General features: G+C 35.1%; 1 protein-coding gene across 1 annotated transcript in view; it reads right to left on the reverse strand.

Annotated features, from left to right (window-relative positions):
- DHX36 (DEAH-box helicase 36) overlaps positions 1-17,329 on the reverse strand; it is a 49,170-nt gene that overhangs the window by 13,692 nt on the left and 18,149 nt on the right. The window contains exons 10-17 of the mRNA XM_027583447.2: positions 14,039-14,179; positions 13,692-13,794; positions 13,249-13,336; positions 10,088-10,143; positions 8,137-8,201; positions 7,336-7,479; positions 5,776-5,893; positions 5,048-5,146 (exon numbers count right to left, since the gene is read on the reverse strand). Of these exons, the coding sequence (XP_027439248.2) occupies positions 5,048-5,146; positions 5,776-5,893; positions 7,336-7,479; positions 8,137-8,201; positions 10,088-10,143; positions 13,249-13,336; positions 13,692-13,794; positions 14,039-14,179 (814 nt within the window). The remainder of the gene's footprint in view (positions 1-5,047; positions 5,147-5,775; positions 5,894-7,335; positions 7,480-8,136; positions 8,202-10,087; positions 10,144-13,248; positions 13,337-13,691; positions 13,795-14,038; positions 14,180-17,329) is intronic.

The following is a 17,329-nucleotide window of genomic DNA, read 5'->3' on the forward strand; positions in this document are numbered from 1 at the left end:
TAGAACTACTGCAAACCTACCAGCATCCTCAGAATAAAAGATTCCCAAGGGCTGGTGCAGCTTCAGAGCAATGAGGACTCTAACCTACCACTGGCACTGGCAGAATTTAAAGTGGTTCGACAACTTTGGAACACTGTTAGTCATCTACCAAAGCTGATATAAATATTTATATATATATATATATATAAATACACACCTTGAGAGTCAGTGAATTCACTCCTAAGTATATGCCCATGAAAATATATAAATATGTGCACCAAGAAAGTGAATACTGAAGATTACACATACCAGCATTATATGCAATAGCCTCAAACTGGAAATAAGCAAAATGTCTTTCAGTAGTCATATAATAAAATATGGTAAAGAACTGAAATTCAATAAATTTCAGCTAAAAGCAATTATGCAGATGAATTTCACAATATTAAGTAAAAGAATCCAGAACCCTGCTCCCTACTTCAAAAACATCCCTTATATCCTGTGAGTTCATGTAAAGTTCATGAAATAGACCATGTTAAACTAAGCTCTTTACAGAAATGACACTTATATGGTAAAGCCATCAAGAAAAACATGCAAGATATTACCATTAAGGTCATGATAGAGGTTATCTTTGGGACTGAGGGACAGTGGAGTGATTGGGAAAGGGTAGGATGGGGACCTTTTAGGATATTGGGAATGTTCTTACTTCTTTAAAATGTAGGCTTCACACCAGCAGAAGGAAAGAAATAAAGATTAGAACAGAAATAAATGAAACAGAAACTAAAAAAAAACCCAGTAGAACAGACCAATGAAACCAGGAGCTGGTTCTTTGAAAAAATTAATAAAACTGATAAACTTCTAGCCAGGCTTATCAAAAAGAAAAAAGGCCCAAATAAATAAAGTCACAAATGAGAGAAGAGAAATAACAACCGCTATTACAGAAATACAAACTATTGCAAGAGGATATTATGAAAAACTGTATGTCAACAGATTGGACAACCAGGAAAAAAATGGATAAATTCCTAGAAATATATAAATTTACCAAAACTGAAACAGAAAACTCTAACAGACCAATAATCAGCAAAGTAACTGAATCAGTAATAAGAAATCTCTCAACAAACCAAAGTCCAGGACCAGATGGTTACACAGGTGAATTCTACCAAACATTTAAAAAAAAGTTAATACCTATTCTCAAACTATTCCAAAAAATAGAAAAGGAAAAATACCAAATTCATTCTATGAGACCAGCATTACACTAATATCAAAGCCAGATAAAGACTCCACTAAAAAAGAGAACTATAAGGACAATATCCCTGATGAACATGGATGCAAAAAGTCTCAATAAAATACTAGTAAACCAAATTCAACAATACTTTCAAAGAATCATTCACCACGATCAAGTAGGATTTACTCCTGGGTTGCCAAGGTGGTTCAATATTTGCAAATCAATCAACATGATACACCACATTAATAAAAGAATTTTAAAACCATATGATCATTTCAACAGATGAAGAAAAAAAAACTTGACAAAATACAACATCATGATAAAAATCCTCAACAAAGTAGGGTTAAGAGAGAACATACCTCAACATAATAAACGCCATATACGAAAATCTCACAGCTAATATCCTAAAAGGGGAAAACAGAACTTTTCCTCTACCTTCAAAACAAATCAGGAATGTCCCCTTTCACCACTGTTACTCAACATAGTACTGGAATTCCTAGCCTCAGCAATCAGACAACAACAAAAAATAAAAGGCATCCAAATCGACAAGGAAGAAGTCAAACTTTCATTATTCTCAGATGACATGATACTCTTTATAGAAAACCCAAAAGACTCCACCAAAAAACTGCTAGAACTGATAAATGAATTCAGTAAGGTTGCAGGATACAAAATCAACATACAGAAATCTGTTGCATTTCTATACACCAATAATGAAGCAGCAGAAAGAGAAATTAAGGAATCGATTCCATTTACAACTTCACCAAAAATAAGATTACCTAGGAATAAACCTAACCAAAGAGTTGTGAAAGATCTGTACTCGGAAAACTATGAAACACTGATGAAAGAAATTGAAGAGGACACAAAGAAATGAAAAAACATTCCATTCTCATGGATTAGGAGAACAAGTATCATTAAAATATTTATATACCCAAAGCAATCTACACATTTAATACAATACCTATCAAAATACCACCAGCATTTTTTAAGAGCTAGAACAATTCTAAAATTTGTAGGGAACCACAAAAGACCCAAAGCAATCTTGAAAAAGAAAAGCAAAGCTGGAGGCATCAAAATTCCAGACTTCAAGCTATAAAACAAAAGCTGTGGTGATCAAGACAGTATGATACTGGCATAAAAATAGACACACTGATCAAGGGAACAGAATAGAAAATCCAGAAATGAACCCACAACTATATGGTCAACTGATCTTTGACAAAGCAGGAAAGAATATCCAATGGGAAAAAGTCTTCAACAAACTGTGTTGGGAAAACTGGACAGCAACATGCAAAAGAATGAAACTGGACCACTTTCTTACCTCATACACAAAAATAAATTCAAAATGGATTAAAGACCTAAATGTGAGACAGGAAACCTTAAAAATCCCAGGTGAGAACACAGGTAGTAACTCCTTGGACAACAGCTGTAGCAATTTCTTACTAAATATGTCTCTTGAGACAAAGGAAACAAAAGCAAAAATAAACTATTGGGACTTCATCAAAATAAAAAGCTTCTACACAGCGAAGAAAACAATCAACAAAACTAAAAGGCAACCTTTTGGAGTGGGAGAAGATATTGGCAAATTACATATCTGATAAAGGGTTAGTATCCAAAATATGTAAATAACATAAAACTCAACACGCCCCCAAAAATAATTAAAAAATGGGCAGAACACATGAATAGACATTTTTTTCCAAGAAGACATACAGACACATGCAAAGATGCTCAACATCACTCATCATCAGGCAAATACAAATCAAAACTACAATGACCTATCACCTCATACCTGTCAGAATGGCTAAAATCAACAATAAAAGAAACAAAAGGTGTTGGTGAGCATGTGGAGAAAGGGGAACCCTCAAAGCACTGTTGGTGGGAATGCAAAATGGTGCAGCCACTCTGGAAACCAGTATGGAGGTTCCTCAAGAAGTTAAAAAATAGACCTACCCTACGATCCAGCCACTGCACTACTATGTATTTACCCCAAAATACAAAAATACGAATTCAAAGGGATACATGGACTGCCCTCCAATGTTTATAGCACTATCTACAACAGCCAAAATACAAAAGCAGCCCAAGTGTCCACTGACTGATGAATGGATAAAGAAGATATGGTATATATATCGAATGGAATATTACTCGGCCATAAAAAAAGAACAAAATCTTGCCATTTGCAACAACATGGATGGAACTAGAGTATTATGCTAAGTGAAATAAGACAGAGAAACACATGTACCATAGGATTTCACTTATATGGGGAATTTAAGAAACAGACCAAAGAACGTACAGAAGAGAAAGGCAAACCAAGAAACAAACTCTTAACTATAGAGAACAGATGGTTACCAGAGGGGAGGTGGGTGGGGGGATGGGTTAAACAGGTGAATGGGATTAGAGTGCACTTCTGATGAGCACCGGGTGTTGTATGGAAGTGCTGAATCACTATACTGTACACCTGAAGCTAATATTACACTGTATATTAACTAACTGGAATTTAACTACAAACTTAAAAACAAAATGCAGGCTTCAGACCCTACTGTTGGCAAGGATTTGCTGGCCTCTATATGAGATTCTGTTGCCTGCAAATGGCTAAGACTGGCTCTTCAATTCAGCTCAGAGAGAGGAAGTCATCTACTCAGGCTTCAGAGTCCAGCTATCCTCTGGTTGTCCATCTCTACCATAAATAGTTAAGTTGATTCTCTGATTGCCACCTAGCTCTATTCTATTAGATAAAAAAGCAGCAAAGCCCTATTAGGTAAAAGCCTGGAGGGGAAGACAGTGGTAAAACTGCACTCACAACCTCACTAAATCTAATACATATTCCAACAAGATAATTTACAATGCTTTTTTATTTAAACAACTTTATTACGTCAAAAGCTACTACAATGTTCTGATATGGCCCAAATTCTCAAAATTAACTGTGGACGGCTTAAATAAAACTGAAATATGTAAAGTACATCTTCAGCAACCTCTAACACAGTACTAATCAACAGAACTTGTAGCAATGACTGAAATGTTCTATTTCTGTGCAGTCCAATGTGATACCCACCAGCCACATGTGCTTACTGAGCATCTGAAATGCACGTGTGACTAGAGATACTGAATTTTAATTTACTTCAAAATTTAAATTGTCACATGTGGCTAGTGGCTACCTTACTGAACAGCACAGCTTGAACCACTTTCTCTCTACTCTGAGCATTACCTCACAGTGGCCTTCTCCTCACTCTGAGCACTAACTCACAGCCAGTCCTGTGACTCTTCTCAACACAGTCTTGTGCAGGGATGGCTACCAACTCAGTAACTTGCCAAGGACACTGAAACTAGTTTCTCAAAACACTGACTTCATAAAAAGAAACTAAAAACAAACCAAAAAAACTCTAAGAATAAAACGACAGGCAGGGGAATATAAGGCACCTGTTCATGTTCTTTCAAAAATACAAGAGTTGCCTTTGTAAGATGTCCATACTGTCATTAAGTTACTTGAATTTGACAAAAGCTCTAAAAACATTAATCAGAAGAGTCAATAAACCAACCAAATTCATTTGAAGAATACAAATGAAGACAAAGACCAGTAAGTTGAAAGATATCAAGATTTTATGCAATTTTAAAACAAGCCTATAATGAAAAAAATTATGTGGAAAGAGCCCAGAATGATAAAACTATCACAAAGTTATCATTTTATATCTAATTCACATTTCATACACTGAGCTGAACAGCCAAAGAGTAAATCAAATTTGGCACTATGTATTCATTGGTCTACCTTGCAGTAACGAGAGTAAATTTTTTAATCAGGTGGCTTATGTGCACTAACATTATAAATCTACATTAGAATTTTAAAAAAATAAAATTTACCAGTTCCATCAGGTGTTTTATGGAGAGTGACACTGCTTCATCTGATGGTGGATCCATTAACCTACTCAGAAAATAAGCAATTCCACCTAGCCTTAAAATCTGGGGGAAGACAAATATAATTAAACATACATATACTGTCATTAACAGTTTAGTCCTGCCTGTCAATCACTTGAATAAAGCATCAAACCCATACATTATTTTCAAGTTACTACTTTCTCTCACTCACCAACTCTATATTGATGGGAAAAGTAGCTGGTTAAAATCTCAACAATTAAGGTGATTACCAATTATCTTCAAAATAAGAAGGTTAACTGTATCAAAATATATAGAAGGTGGTGAAAACTGGTGAGTAGTTTATCATGAAGGATAACACCTTATGATGTCATAACGTACATATAGCTAACATTTACTGAACACTTACTATTTGCCAGGCACTGTTCTTAGAATTTTATAAAAGCTTAATTTAAATGACTTGCCAACTAACAGAACTAGCTTGTTAGGGGAGGAGCTGGGATTCAAACATAGGCAGTATGGTTCTAGAGCGTACATGATAAAAATGTGGTTAGTAAACATCTGAAGAAGTTTAAAAACAGTTTACTAACACAAAAAAGACAAATGCATGGTAATAATTCTTCCTCACAGATTAATACACTACTTTCTTCTATACTAATGTCGAAAATTACAACCCTACCCTCCATTTACTTCCTTAATTCTCCCACCTAATTTACCTTTATCTGTAAACAAAGTTCTTCCAAAGGAGTTCTCAAAATTTCTGGCAGTTGATAGTCATCCAGAAGGCTTGCTCTAAGACCATTATACAGATGATAGCAATGACCTGGTTGAACTCTTTAAAAATAAATAAATAAATAAGAGCATTACTAATGACTTTTTAGCACTCCAGAGAAAATAGGAAGCTCCAGGGCAAGTAACCAATATCTATTTCATGTAGGCTACACCATCACTAACTTATTTCATTTTTATGAACGCCCCTACTGATGACCCTGTAATATAGTTTGCCCTGGCCTTCAAAATAATTATTGATCAGGCTTTGCTAAAGGAATCTACATCTATAGACCCTACAAGGAACTATTTTCCATTTGAATTAAAACACTGTAATTCTATAGTTAACTTCTACCAAGCTAGCGGGAAATGAAAAATTAGATGAAATATAAATATATATAAATATAATACTTCGTTTACTTTATTTCTATAATTGTTTTAAGGATCAAACCTAAGGGTAGTATGTTTACTATTCATATATAGAAGTGTACCAAATGGTGAATACTTCTTGAATCAGTATCCAGTGGTGGTAAGCCTGAATGAGAAAACCTTAGTCTTGGTGGATCCTGAAATCAAGTTATCCCCCAATAGCTGGTAAGAAGAGTACAATTCTTAGAATAAGTCATGACTTTGCACTAACAGCACCAACTGTATAATCTAATAAACTGTCTCCAAGTTATAATGGGATGATCTGCAAAGATTACAGCAAGTGAGTCAGAGCTTTACTACGTACAAATGTAAAACAAAGCACTGATAAAATTATAAAGTTTTCTTTCAATTCTCCTTTCCTTAAGTCAATAGCTGAAGATTGATGGAAACCTTTTTGTTCCACCTGTAAGAGGCAAAAGAAAAACTCTTCTACAATTCCAGACATGATTCTACCACTCATGAGTAAGGGTGTAAAAATACTGTGAAGTATGCATTAAGATGAACAATAAGTGCAATTATTTGTGTTAAAGGCAAATCATTTTTCCTACCATTAAAAGAGATGCTTTTATTTCTTATGCTACCACCACATCAATGAGGTAAAGGTATGTTACTTGGGTTTTCACTGGTAACTAATAGTGAAAAACCAGTATAGCTGTAAAGTACAGGATTAGGAGCCCAGACTGGAGTCAGACTGTCTGGGTTCAAATCTTGAATCTGCTCCTTACACAGCTGTGTGACTTTTAATTTCTTTACACCTTAATTTCCATACCCTTAAAATGGGGACAATACCCTACCTCATTGCATTTGTAGTGAGGATTAAGCAAGTTAATACATACAAAGTGTTAAGGAGATAACATGACATTCAAATATTATTACTAGTTATCATGATTATTAGTAATATGTGCTTTTAAAAAAAGAACAGAAACAATATTATACATAACAGAATAAGAATAAAGAATATTAATTTTAATTAACTATATTAAAGAAATTAAAAGTAGAAAAAATCATGAAATAGAAAACTGGGCAGGTATTTTTCCAAAGAAACTATGATTAAAACAGCTTTCAAAGATTCCTCTTACCTTCCAGCTCGACCTTTCCTTTGTTTGGCATTAGCTTTACTAACCCACTCGGCAGACATTGTACTGATGTTATTCTGTGTGTCAAAGTGTGTTTCTTTTATTTTTCCTCCATCTATCACATAAACTACATCATCTATGGTAATGCTGTTTGGAAAATAGACGTATGAAATATTAAAGCACATAAAACGTCTAACAGGGCCTACAGATAGGGATTTTAAAGAATTTTTTATTGACCAAACTGCACCATTATTCCCACATTTACCAACACTGCAGGCATCGAGCACCTACAGCATCAGGAGCTGCAGTGGCAGCCAATTCTACAGACCACATGAAGAATTTATTTGCCCACAGTCAAACTTCACAGCTTACTTAAGTACTTTTTGTACCCAGCTCTGTGGGTCCCAGTGACATGGTTTAATATCAGCTTCCACAGAAAAATCTGTTTCAATGACTGTATAGACAAATTAATACCTCCAAGGGAATACAAGAAATTTTAAAGGCTATTCACAACTGATTATCAAACAACACGACCCCCAACCAGAAAAAGGCAAAACCAAAATTGACCTCACTCCCACGCTTCTTAAGGCTTTAAAAAAAAGACACTAAAAAGGCTGTTTGTAAAGAGGGCTGAACCATTACAGGATTAAAAAACAAAACCAAAAACCTATGCTCAATGCATGACTAAATTCAAATATCTTTATGTAGAGAAATTATGAAGTATCTTTTGAAGAGAAGAGTGTAGGGTATGTCAATAATTTATGGGGCTCAAAACTAATACAATCATAAGTAGTTGATATTTACCTAGTCTCTGCAATATTCGTTGCAATTACTATTTTCCGAACACCAGGAGGGGTTCTTTTAAATACCTGTAAGAATGAATAAATCAAAACCCCAAAAGTAATTAATTTCTAATACATCATTTTTGCAATTAGAAGAATTACTTCTACCTACAGATACTGTTCATTTTTAGCATTCTATGTTCATTCATTTACATATGCATCTAATATGTGTAGATATATTTTATTTTTTATTTATTTTTTTTTAAGATTTTATTTATTTGACAGAGAGAGAGACAGCGAGAGAGGGAACACAAGCAGGCGGAGTGGGAGAGGGAGAAGCAGGCTTCCTGCCGAGCAGGGAGCCCAATGCAGGGCTCGATCCCAGGACCCTGAGATCATGACCTGAGCCGAAGGCAGTCGCTTAACCAACTGAGCCACCCAGGCGCCCCTGTAGATATATTTTATAGGTATATATCATTTTCAGTACTATAAAATTCCCTTTTGGTAAAACAAACCAATTCTCCCAGATTCTGGAACCTTATCACAAACAAGATTTCAAAAGAAATATGATTATTTGAATTTACAGAATCTTTTTTTAACAAAAGATGAAAAGCATAAATGTCTTTTTGTGTAGTCAATCTTTTGAGAGAGAGTTTAGTTTAGCAATAAGAATTATGCATTATCCAAAACTATATGGCTAAGGGCACCAAACCACCAGGCAAATGCCAAACTCAACAGAATGCATGTCTGGTTGTACCACTGTATATAAGCTTTTGAAATCAGAATGAACTAAAAAAAATAAATCTTCAAATGCTGAATCCTACAAACAGCACCCATCACAAAGCCAGCCAAATAGAAGACATATAGTCAAGTACCACTTGGCTATTAATGCAAAGAAATGCATAAATTTGTCTCATTTATAAAAATGGTATTCAAGAGAAAATGTTTTCCAATCTAGTCATGTAATCTCTAGCAAAGGAATACATAATTTGCTATTACAATGTCAGAGAGGAAGCACTTCCACATTGGATACTTTTCTGTCTGGTTTTGGAATTAAGAGTCTTCTCTCTTTTGTCTTCCTTTAGGTATGCACTCTGTATCTCAAACTGGCTAAGCCTTAGTTAGACTATGGTATCAGCAGAAAAGATATTAAAAGTGCCTCAATAAAAACATCTTGTTATATTTTTTTGAGAGAAAGAGAGGGAGAGAGAAAGAGCACGTGAGTACAGGCACACACACACACGCACGCGCTCAACAGCAGGGAGAGAGAGAATCTCAAGCAGCCTCTATGCTCAGTGCAGAGCCCAGGGCTCAGGGCAGAACCCGCCGTGGGGCTTTATCTCACAACGCCAAGATCATGACCTGAGTCCAAATCAAGAGTTAGGCGCCTAACTGACTGAGCAACCCAGCCACCCTGTCTTGATATATTCTTAGAAGTGGAAAAAGTAGAAGGGAAGACAGATTTTCTTCTGATCCATCTCATACTACCTGGGCCTACAAACACTGCAGTCCTGAAAACTATCTTGCCTTTGAGAATGCAGTGTTCATCTAACTAGGAATAGCCCTGAATGTGACAAAGACAAAACATTCAAAACCATAACAGTGTATTACTGATAAAACAGGAAATCTCATACCTACAAATATACTAATTGTTAAATCAAAATCTCAAACATCAAGCTGTAGTATGCCACAGATAATTGAAACCCAAACAAGTTATTGGTGAAACCAATCTTTAAACTTTCCCTAATGTTGACAAAACTATATTTGTTAATTACCCTCAGTTATTCAAGTGTTTGTGCAATTATCCCCTGAAGACTCATTTGCAAAGGTTCTCAAAGAAGTACTTTTTATATATGAATTACTACTTGAAAATTCACCTTCAAAAAAACAGAAGAAAATAAAACACACAATAAGCAGCCCTTAAAGCTTGTTTCAATTTGAAAGACAGAGAGGGAATAAATTTAAGAACATACCTGTGTCTGGTTAACTGTAGGCATCAGTGAATGTAGGGGTATAATAAGAAACCTGTCTGAAAATTTAAAAAGAAAATTAAACTTTAAGATAAATTATTGCAGAAAAGCTCCAGCAGACAGACATGGAACAATGAGTTGAGATGCTAAGCCACATAATTCTTAATTTATATTCCTATGTATAATCAGAGCAACTTTATTCTTTTTATTTTCTTCTTTCCTTAGTGCTCCAGCAAGTTCTTGCTCACATTTTACTGTCAATTTATTGCACATTGATAAGCATATTCCCCAAATTCCTAAAGAATGCTTAAAGTTAGAAGCAGTCTTCAAGTTATGCTAGAAAAACATCACTAAAACTCCATTCCCATCACTTAACTGAAGACCCAAAAATTTTGCTTTAATATAAATATAAGTTTATAGACTCTGGGTGATCCTCACTATTTTAATTAACAGAGAATATGTCATTTTTTATAGCATATTACTTATGAAATTTCCATGTCCATTTTTATGCTAAAAAAATAATAGAAACAGCACTGGTTAAATATAATACATTCTAAAAGTGACCCAACATTTTTAAACATAATTTCATAGAAATGTAAGAAACCATATTCCCACTTTTTAAGTTTCAAAATGAAATAGCTCATGCCCTTCATGGTTATTAGCAAATAGGGAGAAAGTCTGGTGTAGTATCAGTGATGGAAATGAGGGAGTGTTAAGGAAGAAAGGGTAGATTTCATGTTTAGCTATGGTTACCAAAAAAAGGCAACCTCACTTAAATCTCTAGCAAATGTCCAAATGACTCAAGATAGCTATATTTCCCCAGAAAAAAACTACTGTTATTCAAAGGAGATATGATGTCCCCAGACTCTAGGACCCTATAAACAAGGGTTATAAATCTTAAAAAGTAGTAAAGAGTGGCCAAGCAAGTGACACTGCTAAAAAGAATGCTCTCAATTACTTATCTCTGACACAATATGAAATACATCAACTCAATCAATACTCAAGCCAAAAATATTTCTCGAACTGGATTAAGCCTTAAGATGTAACTTCCAGTTTATAAAAAGTACAGGTAAGAAAGGATCAAATGAAACGACACTGTAAGGATTCAGACTCAGACAAATCTAGAAAGTCTAGGTGGACCTAGTGTTTTCCACAAGTCATTACCATGAGGAAAGTGAAGAGGGTATGAAAGTGATTATCTAGGGTAAAAGATTTATCTGGTTTCCGTTTTTCTGTAGTGTGAACAAGCTAGCTATAAAAGACACTTTCCGGAGAAAATCTGATTATGGATTATTAGATGATGTTTTAAGAGTTAGGTATTTTCATATAGAAAATTGTGGTTATATAGAAAATTGTCTTTATTTTTAGAGATGCATATATTTTTTGGGAAAATGCGATAGCTGCAATTTACTTTAAAAAGGAAAAAAATCAGATCACAAAAATAATTGCTGCACAGAAGTCAATGGAGTATGATGTGCATTGTGATCCACTAGTTTTCTGTAAGTTTAAAATGTTTCATTACAAGTTAAAAAAATCAGCAGCCAGGTAAAACAATGAAAGTAAAAATAATTCTGTTGAAGACTGTAACTGGGATAAACAGAGTTTATAGTGCTGATACTGTGCAACTATAGTAGTCAGTGGGAACAAAGTCTACACTCTTAGAATAAGAAAGCTGGTAAGCATTCGGTAAATTGAGTTTCAAGATTTACCTTTCAGTCGGTATAGAGTTAGACCAATTTTTTGCCCCTTCTACAATGGCTAACACAGTATAACTGATTATTTAGGCCTAAATTTTAAAAATATAACGAGAAAAAAACATTGTTAAACTTTGGAAAGATCTTTAAAAAGAATTGAGCTGGTAGTCAAAGTGTAAATTAATACCTCCTTCCTTGAAAATAATTAAATTAGAAAGTTAATAAAGTCAATTACAATAAACTGTAATATCACACCCTTTCCACACTCCCTCAGAAATTATAGTATTACATTTTGGTATATCTTCCCTATATTTTTCTTGGTAAACACATACATATACTTACATTTTTTTTAAAATTAAAAGTAGATCATACTACTGTATGATTTATTTTTGGGGTAAAAGGGGCCAACATTAAAAGGTTCAGCCAAAAAAAAAAAAATTCCAGTTGTTTAAAAAAAAAAAAATTCAGTTGCACTGTTTAACCATGACTACACTTTTTCTATAGAGAAAGGTTATCACTGATCAGGAAAAGAGAAATCAGTTTTTCATTATAGAAAAGTCGTGGTAATCAAATAAAAACATTTTCCAGCTAGAGAACAGTAAATAACTTTAATTACAGATAACGTCTGGAGGGCATTATTAGAGAGGGATTTAACAAAAGAATAAAAAAATACAGCTTTACTATTTCAGCCAATACAATTAGGTCAAAATATTTTTAGTGTCATGTAAAAATGTGTCAAAAGCACTTCAAAAGATTAAGGTTAGAAATTATAATCAGAACTATCAAATACTAAATAGAATTTGCTTTGTATTTTACTGATCTGAAGTTAGCAATTATTCCTGAAAATGCTCTGGTTGAATCTTTTGAGAGAAAAACTGCCCCATGTATTTCTCTAAGACGTAAGAGATTATGTCTCTCAAACATGCTTTTAAAACATCAGAATCACCTGAGGAATTTTTAAAAACTACAGATATTCAAGCAAGCCACATTCTTAGATTTGAGGTGAGGATGGGGTCTGAGTATCTAATTTTAAAGAAGCACCACTAGTGACTCAGTTGTACAGTCCAAGATGAGAAAACACTGAGCTAAAGGATAAATTCAACCTTCTTTTCTGCCCAACTAAATACAGCAGTGAGTGAAAAAACACCTGAAGCCCCAACATCTTAACTTTAAGGGTTCAACATTATTAGGCAAATTTAGGAAAAGGGGTAAAATAGTCTTATAATACCAAACAAAAAACTTTACCATATACCTAACACCTTCATCTTGTGACCTAGAACTTTATTTGTAAGAAAGAGAGAGAGAGAGATCCAAGTTTTTACAAAACCCAGCCTGGGCTTAAAGATGACCAAGTTCCTACAAGTAAGGTAGCCTTCAAAGCAATACTTCTAGAAATAAAAGAAAACAACCATGTTACATATGATTTAAGTACTATTCTTGGAATTGCAATAAAATACATTTCTGTAATACCTGATTTAAACATCACTTGTGACATCAAGAGATCATGTAAAGTGCTGATATTGTCCCAGCCTGGTAGAAAGACCAATATCGCACCATCCTGTATGGCGGGGAAATAACCATTACAAAAAATCATGTAACAAAACACAAAGTAAACTTCTGTGCACATTTAAGTCTTCATTAAAATTTTATTAGCTTAGGAAATTTAGTTACTGATTATAATTGAAGAATACAAGCTCACTTTTTAAAAAATAGGATTTACAATCCAGATATTTCATTTGTTTAGTCTTTCCTTCAAATAGATCAAATGCCTAAATCTTGGTATTTTGAGATTCCTATTTCTGGTTTCAAAGCAATTTCTTTTTTTAAAAAGCATTTAAGAAAATTATTCTTTTTTCAGGGTCTTGTTACATTAATACAATTAAAATTATGTCACCAAAAAACAAAAAACTAACCTCTTCTTCCAAAACAATGTGTCGGATAAGGGCAGCAATCAAATTCAGATCAACTTTATCATCATCCACCATTTCCAGAACATCTACAGTACTTGCAGAATACCTAAGAAATTTAAATAGAAAATCATGAAATACCTAATAAAGTTTCCTAAGGTTCAACTTGCTATAAAATCTTAAAATGAACTCAATCGGCAAATGGGGAACCAATTAACATATAGGAAAGAATGACTGGAATAACAACAGTTATGAACAAATTCAAAAAAGACAATCTCTGCTTTTGTCATTTAGCCTCTGTGCTCTCCAATTAAAACAAACTCAAAGAAATAACAACAAAAAAACCCACTTACCTTTTGCGCAGTTCCCTTACATAATCTGGCCAGCGTTCTTTATAGATTGCTTCTTTTTCTTCTTTTTCTTGTCTATTTACATGCCCTTGCATGAAACCCCTCTTAAACTGGGACCTGTGTTCTTTTTGTTCTGGAACATATCTAAAATAAAAACATTCTCAAATAGCTTCACTTTTTGGAAACTCTTCTGGTTTTAGCAAATATCCATGACTTTTTACATTCGGATTTTAAAGAACATTTTCATTATGCTTTCTAGTGAATGCTAATTACATATTTGCAACTATTCATTAACATATAAAATCTGACATTTTAGATGTCTACCAAAGTATATAAAACCCTCTACCAAAGTGTATAAAACCCACTAGATCATCATTAGCAGTCAAAAAAAAAAAAAAATTAACAGTAGAGTCACTTTCACCTTTTAAGTTTGCTCCATAAAGTTAAGATTAAATCCAAATAATAGTAAATGCCTAGCTGAAGACTCAGATTTTGAATACAGAGTTTCCAAACCTGAGTGCACAAAAGAATCCCACAAAGAGCTTATAAAATATAGAATCCTGAATCCTACCCCTTGCAATTTGGATTCAGGTCTGGTTGGGGTCTGCTAATCTAGGAATTTTAATTAGTGCCCCAGGAAATTCAGGTAATTTATCTATGGACCTATAAACCCATGCTTGAGAACTATTTAATTCTGCTCAGTCCTATAGTCAAAGCTAAACGGTGGAGTCAGGATCAGTACTCTTAAGTGTCAGTCCAGTATTATGCCATGACTCCATCATACCATAGTTGACTGCTAAAAACAGGTGCAGCTGCCTAAGAATGCCACCTAATTTAAGTGGGCTTGAAGAGGCATGGGGGTGGGAAGAGACAAAAAAAAGAAACTAACTGCACTTGAACTCCAAAGCCCCTCAGAATTTGCCTAGGGAAGAAAGAGCACCTAGATCCAATGCGGGGGTGGGGGGGGGCTTCGAGCATAAGCTTTAGAATTAGACAGAACTGAACTGATGTCCTTGCTCTGCCACTGACTACCTGTGTGACCTTAGACAAGGTTTAAACCTCTACCTTTTGGTTTGCTTATTTGAGAAATTAATACTCTTATAATTGTATTGGCATGAGAATAAAAGAAAAATCCAATAAAATAAAGCACAGTGCCTGACACATAGTAGACACCCGTATTAATCCCCTTCCCTATTCAGTACCTGTGACCCAGGATTCCCCTAAGTCTTCAATACATATAGAGGCATCAACTTGAGGTAGGGCAACCTGAGACAGAGATTAGTCCTAGTCAGCAGGATGGACCCACAATTGTCTCCTTTTCCAGCAATTCCAAAAAAAAAAGAAGTAAGCTCCAACCCCCCCAGAGCCCAAGTGCCCGATGACAACCCTCTGTATCATCTCACCCTGCTTCCTTCCCTCTTACTTCCCTGTAGCACAGCTGCTTTTCTAGGAAGAGAGGGCTGGGGGCTTCTGCCTGAAAACTTCTGTCCAAGGACTACCCTTCTTCAACTCCCCTCTTAGGACTGACTACGTGCATAGACACCATCTTTTTTGCTTCAAGAGACCCTTTAGCTACAGTTCCCTGAACCTTCTCTGCCTTCTAGGGAGCTTAAGAACACAATTCATCATTAAATAACTTTAGAGCACTTTCACTGCTGTCAAGCTGTCACCTGTTATTCTATTAGAAAACAACTGGTAAATGTGCCACAGTAGAAAGTGAGACGATTGTTGGAATCAAAGAAGGAATGCATAATAAAGCTCACTGATGACAAAACCAGAGCATGGGAGACCAAGACACTCTCTCTCACACTTAGAGTATGTTCTACCTTCTCTGACATACACACTTCCCTCTTTCCTACTGAGTTTCACTGTTTTCCTGACTTGCTCAGTCTATCCCTGCTATATAATCTCATTTCCAGTACATTCTTTACTTCCCCTGGAATAGGTCAATCATACTTTATGTGACAGCTTATGTGTCTCTGTCTACATATAAGCTGAGGAGATGTACCAAGTCCTTCCTTGTTTATGCTCAGACCTTAGTGCACAGTGCAAGGCATAAAGTTTAATAAGAATCTGTTAAATAAATGTCCACACAAAATTCAGCTTTTCTCCATGTAAAATATGCTGTAGGATCTTTGTTTTCACCTTCCCACTATCACTTCCTGGTTTTTTCCCTAACAAGTAAGCTGTGGTCTTGAAAAATCTCATCACAAGTGTTTCTACATCTGTCTATATATTTATGCACATGTTTACTACAGGCCAGGCACTGTACTGTGCACTAGTTACAGAGATGAACAGGACAAAATCCTTGACGTCCAAAAATCTGCAGTCTAGTACAAGCAAATATAAAGATACACTACGTGGCAATATGGTAAGTACTGTAAGAGAGATGATAAAAGTGATACAGGAGTCCAAATGAGAAAGCAACTCACTCTGTGAGAGGGCTAAGAGAAGGTTTAACAGGCAGTGAAGCTGGGATTTGTTCTTAACATAACTGAGTTTATATATATAAAGGGAGAAGAAGGTGGCATATATAAGTCTAAAAGGAGAACCCAGCATTTAATAAAGCACCAAGTGCTTGAATGAAAGGGCACTGGCTGGCATATTAGGGAATGGTGCATTTAGCATGGGTAGGCCATGAGATGCATAAGGCTAGAAAAAAAAGACGGGGCCAGATTGTAAAGAGTCTTGGGATAACTAGCTAAGGAATTGGAATCCAATCCGACAGGCTGTTTTCCCAGCCCTTCTCTCATCAAGAAATTCAAATATGATTTGGTATAGTCCCCTGAAGAAGGCTGCTGCTAGTAGCTAATGGCCCGAGTATTAAAGGGACCAATAATTTGGGCATACCAGCTGAGCTATTCTGCTACAGGCCATGACAAAGCACAGAGATCCTTAAACAAGTTTTTAAAGAGAAATCTAAGGAGGCTTGACTAGGGTGAGAATGCCCACATAACCAGATTTTGTAGGAAACTATACAGCACTCTCGCATATATGTGACAGTGAAGACCATAGTGCCAAAAGAAGATTAGCACAGAAGAGAAAATGAGGACCTTAAGTAGAAGAAATAAAAATGAGAAGGCATGTTCAAGAAGAAAGCTCTCATGGTTTGCATTGTGGGGCAGGTGGGAGTACAGAATGATTTAGACTAAGTTAGTTAGTAAGCATGTAAAGCAGTTAACATATCCTGGTACATAACTGGTTGGTATTAGCTCTTCTGATTTACAGCTTAGACACTGGGTGGAGGATCATACCAGTAACCACTGTAAGACACATTATTGTGTTTTAACTTTG

The sequence above is a fragment of the Zalophus californianus genome, chromosome 1 (assembly GCF_009762305.2).
Source record: "Zalophus californianus isolate mZalCal1 chromosome 1, mZalCal1.pri.v2, whole genome shotgun sequence".
NCBI classification, from domain to species: Eukaryota; Metazoa; Chordata; class Mammalia; order Carnivora; family Otariidae; genus Zalophus; species Zalophus californianus.